This window comes from Papaver somniferum, chromosome 3, assembly GCF_003573695.1.
Source record: "Papaver somniferum cultivar HN1 chromosome 3, ASM357369v1, whole genome shotgun sequence".
NCBI lineage: Eukaryota > Viridiplantae > Streptophyta > Magnoliopsida > Ranunculales > Papaveraceae > Papaver > Papaver somniferum.
This window is the reverse complement of record NC_039360.1, coordinates 177,504,892-177,511,136: the sequence shown is the minus strand read 5'-3', so window position 1 is coordinate 177,511,136 and position 6,245 is coordinate 177,504,892. Positions and strand designations below refer to the sequence as shown.

Genomic DNA, 6,245 nt, shown 5'->3' with positions numbered 1-6,245 from the left:
ATCTACAACAACACATGACTAAAGCGTTCTTACCAGAGTCATTCTTATCTTATTGAGTTTGAGTTAACACTACTCGTTTTGTGACTATGAGGAAACTCAATTGATAACTATAGGAGGTATAGAAGGATCCATGAACCCCAAGGGGCAGCCATGATTTTCAATAACCTTCCCATCATGATCAGATAGATGAGATGGAGTTGGGTTTTTCACCATGAAGTAAAAACCTTTATATCGCCATGAATCATGCTGAAATAGATCACATATATCATATTTTCTTCTTTAATCTACTTGGCCTTTCTGCATTTATAATGTAAGAGGAAAAAATTAGAGTAAAAATTTACGCATAGTTTTTTATTTTTATTTCTTTTTTAAATGCGCTCTATAAATAATGAGAAGCCATAGCAAGGTACAAAGTATGTTGGTAAAAGTAATGCAACACTCTAAACTCTAAAGTTAAACAGAAAAATTCGGTATGTATTCAAATTATAACGATCCAACTATATGACAAAATTTAACCATTTACATTCACATCAAAAATAATTATGTAGTATAGTTGGGGTCAGTTATTACATATACAATGAAGTTGCATCTACTGCATCAGCTCCTGCACAGCTCTGTAGCATTCAAGACTACACAAGGGAAGTTTTGTCTTCGAATCACGATACCTATATGCATTAGTGCATGATGGACCTGCACACTTCTCACGCGGCGGAGGATAACTGAAAATACAATAACCTACATATCAGTTCCAAGTTGTCTTGCAATATCATTCGTCATGGCATCACAAGTCAAGGACATGTTTTCTAAAATTTATCAAGTACTAAAAAAATTCTCGCCTTTTACTAAATCTATAGCTTTAAAGACACAAGAAGAAGAAAAAAAAAACCTCTCTTTCAATTCTTATATAGAATCCAAGACAATTAAAATAAAAAAGCTTCTTACCTGATAGGCTTCGAACTGAATAGACTTGGCAGGCCTATTTCTTGGGAAAAGGTAACAGTAGTCCCGGCAGGATTACTGGTCCATCTGATGGTGTTGGGTGGCAACGTTATAGCATTGTCAGCCTTCTCCTGCAAGAACCATTTTCACGTCGTTAATGCTGAACCATTGACAATTTAGTTTTAAACACTTGATGACAAGGTAATACAAACAGTAATAAAATATGGCCAGCTGTTCATTGTCATTACTTGTGCTATTTCATCACGGCGTTTCTTCAACTTATCTTCCCGCTTCTTCCTACTAGAATCCTGACCTAGTATCTTCCTGATTGCCTCTGCCTGTGACAATTATAGAACCAAAAATAAGATGCCAGGTTAAGAAAATCAGATGAATGTAAAAAAAAAAGAGAGGGATGAACAAACCTCGGACTCTCTAGCAGCCTTCTCCACTTGCAATCTCCGTCTTTGAGCAGCCTCAGCTTTCTTCAGCTGCTGCTCAACTTCAGAAAGCTTCTCCTTATTCTCTGCCATCACAGACATGTAAAACATCAACAAAGACCCAAACGAAAACAAGAATACATATAGAGGGGGAAAAAAAGACCAAAACTAAAAAAAAAAACAAAAAAACTTACTTCTTGGAGGGGCAGGTGGTAACCCATTTGGGAATTCAATAAGACTTGTGCCAGATGCAGATGAGATGTCTTTACCCGACTGAAGAGCACGTTGACGGGTCGTGAGAGTCATTTCCTTCTTACCTTCCATCACCAAATCATCAGTGTCCTTCTTTAGCTTCTTCCTCTTCACATCTGGGTCCTCATCAGACACCAATTCTTCTACATATTCTGCATCATCGGATCCCCAATCTGATCTCGATTTCTTCTTGCCAGATCGAGATGAAGCATACTCCACATCATCCTTGTAATCTTCGTTAACCATTCTAATCTTAGAGACCCTGGATATCTTTCTATGCTTCTTGCTTCCTTCTTCCTCATCGTCATCACAATCAGCACCAGAATCCATCGAGGCCTTTGACATTCTGAGTTTCTCTAGGTACCGAATCTCCTCATCTTCCTCTCCATCATCAAATTCCCCATCTAATACTCGGCGTTTTGGGGGACGCTTGCTTTTACGAACTCCCTCACTCTCTTCAACCATCTTTTTCTTTGAAGATTCCTCTTTTACTTGACCAAAACCCTCACATGAAAAATCCTTCCATCGAACTCCTTGCAAACCTATACCCTTTGGGGGAGGAGGGGATTCATCATCATCTGAGTTGTCCTGAGACAGAAAACACGGAATATTAAACACTATTAGATTGTATATAGAAGATTATTCTTTAATATTTGAACAATCTCTTACCAAACCAATTTAATTCCCGAGTATTAAGAGTATTTTGTAGCCTACAGGGAACAATCCATATCCCATGCTCAAACAAATCTAATCTGCCAATAAGTGGGTATTAGATAGTGATTTCCAAGACAAAGGATCCTATAATAGTGGGATGATAATCGCCAACTGAAAAGGTATGTATTTAGGGAGGTCGTGAGTATGCTACAGAAAAGGCAAGTCCTTGTCATCTTTGACTGCATCACTTTATTGGGTTTCTTTTATCCCTCCGTTCTTGCAATCTATTTATTAGCAACAAAGATAGAACATGACTACACACTAATGGTTTCTTATGAAGATCTAAATAGGCCGTGTGCAAATAAATTTGAACAATGCAAAGTGAAAATGACTCTGAGTAACAGATGTTTTCCCTAATTATAAATTGCTTCGCTACACAAAGTTGATTTTCATGATATAATTAAAGCAGTAATATACTACCTGTAGAATAAGCTTTGGACGTGGCCGAGGGGCCTCCAAAGAGCGAGACAACTTGATGGAAGGTTCACCACCAGAGGCACCATCAGCTGAAGACTTAGCATGTAGTGTACGAGTGACACCCCCAACTTTGAGCTTCACCTTTCTAAGCTTGTTCTCATTTCCTATTCCATCAGAAGGCCGTCTCTCATCATTATTTCCGTTTACCATATCGTTCTCCAGCTTATCTGATCGCGATTGAGAATGTTCCTCAACCTTACCTGTGCTTTTCCAATTAGCCGGGGCTAGCACACCTTCACTGCAGCGTTTAAGATCCAATTTGTTACGCCCATGCTCACTGCTGCCTTTAGAAGTACCATTTTTGTAATACCCATCAACTTCTCCAAATGACCCCCCATCCTTCTTAAGCCTTTTAAAAGAGGTTTCACCTTCAGCTTTGTTAGCAGATGGGACCCTAGCAGAAAGTGTATTCAGATTGAATTCTTTCCTCCGGAAATTTGCTTCATAACCATTGTTCTCATCACTTGAAACCTTGCTGACGTTGTCTGAAGGTGGGGTAGATGAATCAGGACGAGGCCTTCGAGAAGCAGAACTCCGTTTCTTCCTCACAGCCTGGGCTACATTGTCGAACCCTGGAACACCAAAACCTTCCATAGTGGGGTTACCTCCCAAAAGTGAGGGACGAGAAGCCGATAAATGTGGCCAAACCAGCAACGGTAAAAATCCTACAACAATGCAAAACACCAAAACACATAGTAAATGCTAAATTCAATGATCCCTCGTACATAACTACTTCGTATCAGAAAAACAGATCGTAGCAATAAATCTAAGCTAAAGGCAGATTAAGTTCAAGTAATAACTCAACTAACAAAACAAAAAGAGCTCATAGAAGTTGAAACAAGTAGGCTTAACACTGGAAAACATACAGTATAGAAATATAAAATGATTTGGTGTGCAAATCAACTCAAGAAGTATGGGCAGAATAATAAGTAACCACCTAATTAATCAATAGAACTAAAAGAAACACAATCTAAAGAAATTAGATAGGTGAAGTATCACATATGACAAGGGCATATATAAACCAAATGACATAAAAACAATCAACAGAAATAATAATACAGCAGCTCCAATGAGATCAAAAGACAAATATCAAACAGCATGACAACAAACCCCAAAGCAATCCACCAATTAAAAACAACAAATTAGCTACAAACAAGGAAAAAAAAAAGCCCCCCACATCATCCCATACAGCAAGCAAAAATCAAATCCATGAAAAACAATAACGCAACTCACATGAGAAAATAAGAAACTCAAATCAATCAACAGATACAAACCGCCATAAACTTACGTTGATAACCACAAACAAATGAAATCAGAGATGCCTAAATAAAACATACCAAAAATCAACAAATCATCACACCCAGATACTGAAACCTAAAAATCAACATACCCACAAATCAAAACCTAGGAAATCATGACACCCAGATACAAAAATATCCCCAAATCATGAAACAGAGAAGAAAGGGAATTACCTTGATCACCAGAATGAATAAGATTTCCCGAGTGAAAGGTTATTCAGAAAAGTCGTCACAGTAGAGAAGATAACAAAGAAAAGGGGCAAAGGCAACAGAGGAAACTAGCGAGAGAGAGAAAAGATAATGATAGATAGATAGAGAGAGAGAAAGATAGAAGGGGTAGTAAGAGTAAAATTGCTTTAAGGTCGGGTATAGAAGGAGGTCGAATTCGAGAAATTCGGGTTGTTGTTTTATTAGGGTTTGGTCACCATTATTATTTTTCCTCTTCTTCTTCTTCTCATACCATTTCTGTACTTGCAGTTGTTGTTCTACTAGTCCTGTTTTCGGAGGTGTAATAATAACCCTAAACACCACCTCCTCATCTTCCTTCCAATAACCCATTTTTTCTCCTAAATTCCTTTGTTGTTATTTCCTCCTCTTTCTTTTTATTTCTCCTCTCGATGGATTTTTTTTTCTTTTTTCTTTGGCCTTTCTTTTCCTTCCTCTTGCAGGTGTGTGTGGAATGCGCATTTTAGTATACTTGCGCACCCTTTACTGTTTGTATACTCTAGTTAGTAAATAAGTGGGACCTACTTTTTAGATATCCAACGGTTGAAATCAGCTGCATTGACATACGGAGTATTAATTTTTCTGGATTTCTTTTTTAATTTGATAAAACAGAAAATATACTGAAAAATTTTCTGGATGTTTTGGCAATTGCTTGATGGGGATACAAAGTCCACAAAACTAATTGTTGGGGATTTTATTTTTATTTTTGTTTGCCCCGTGTGTAATGTATGGCTTCCGTTATCTCTTTTTATAAATCATGGTTTATTAGAGAATTGAGGATTTAAATAAACAGGTGTTCTACTTGTTTCAAATAGCTGTGTTATGTGACATGATCCTTTTTTTTTCTTTGAAAGTAAAACACACAGATAATCATTAAAAGCCAGAAACGGCAAAGAGTTACATCACAACTTTTTCAGCTTCAAGCTTGATTCTAATAGACTCAGGAGATTCATACTCCATTTCCTACTACAATTGTTTGTCCTAACAAACCTGACCAGAAGATCTGCCACTTGATTACACCTCCTTTTTCTAAAGCAAACAACAACATTTCCTAAACAACTAACAAGATGCTGACACTCTTTAATAATATTACCATCTTCCTAGGGAGAGATATTGCACAGGCCATTGATACTGTCCATAACTTTCTTGTTATCACCTTCCACAATAACATTCTGAATTTGAAGTTGAATGATCCATTGCAGAGCTTTAAGTGCCGCAGCAGCTTCAACCTGAGTTATATCCCTGACTCTCTCTACCAGTGTCCATGCCTCCACCAATTGACCTGTAAAATCTCTTATTATAGAGCAATTCCAGCATAATGGTTACCAGGAAAAACAGAAGCATCTATATTAATTTTCAGTCTTCCCCTTAAAGGAGGAGACCATCTATTCATGTTATCTCTTCTATTTTCCATATTATTGCTCCTGGATCTTAAAACCTGCAACTGAATCAATTGATTGTTAGTATGTATTTTATTCTCATTGCAATAAGTGTAGACACTGGCTTTCAGATTGTTGATGGAACGGTTTTTTCCTTCAAAAACTAGCTCACATCTGGTCTTCCATATGAGCCACATTGTGATCACAATGAGATTGACATTGCCTTGTCTCCTAAAATTGATTGTAGAATCTTTTTTTCCCCAAGTTTTTATCCAATGCTGAATATTATCAATGTTACTGAGATCTTGAGCAATATCTGGGAAGATAGCATTCCAAATGCTTCTGGCATAATTGCAGTGAATAAGCATGTGAGTAGTGCTCTCCTCTTCTTCTTGACATCTAGTGCATATGCCGTCATGGTCTGGGTTGTATATGTTAAGCTTTTGATTGACTGGGAGTATATTTTGAGCAACTTTCCACAGGAACAACTGACATTTATGAGGAATTTTGAGATGCCATAAGCC

General features: G+C 37.4%; 1 protein-coding gene across 1 annotated transcript; it reads right to left on the bottom strand.

Moving 5' to 3' along the window:
* Nucleotides 1-364: 364 nt before the first annotated feature.
* On the bottom strand, nt 365-4,777 carry LOC113358126. The gene is made up of 7 exons (XM_026601648.1): nt 4,292-4,777; nt 2,763-3,484; nt 1,571-2,216; nt 1,362-1,462; nt 1,188-1,277; nt 943-1,070; nt 365-719 (listed from the first exon to the last, which is right to left on the bottom strand). Exons 2-7 carry the CDS (start codon nt 3,411-3,413, stop codon nt 590-592), a joined length of 1,746 nt encoding a protein of 581 aa, XP_026457433.1. The 5' UTR covers nt 3,414-3,484; nt 4,292-4,777; the 3' UTR covers nt 365-589.
* Between the last annotated feature and the right edge of the window lie 1,468 nt (nt 4,778-6,245).

What these genes read in the sequence shown, in the direction of transcription:
- LOC113358126 (XM_026601648.1), bottom strand. Translation starts at nt 3,413, where the DNA reads ATGGAAGGTTTTGGTGTTCCAGGGTTCGACAATGTAGCCCAGGCTGTG. An exon ending in ACCACCTGCCCCTCCAAGAA is followed by an intron (nt 1,463 to 1,570) that starts GTAAGTTTTTTT and finishes CTGTGATGGCAG; the next exon opens with AGAATAAGGAGAAGCTTTCT. An exon ending in TTCAGTTCGAAGCCTATCAG is followed by an intron (nt 720 to 942) that starts GTAAGAAGCTTT and finishes TTGTATTTTCAG; the next exon opens with TTATCCTCCGCCGCGTGAGA.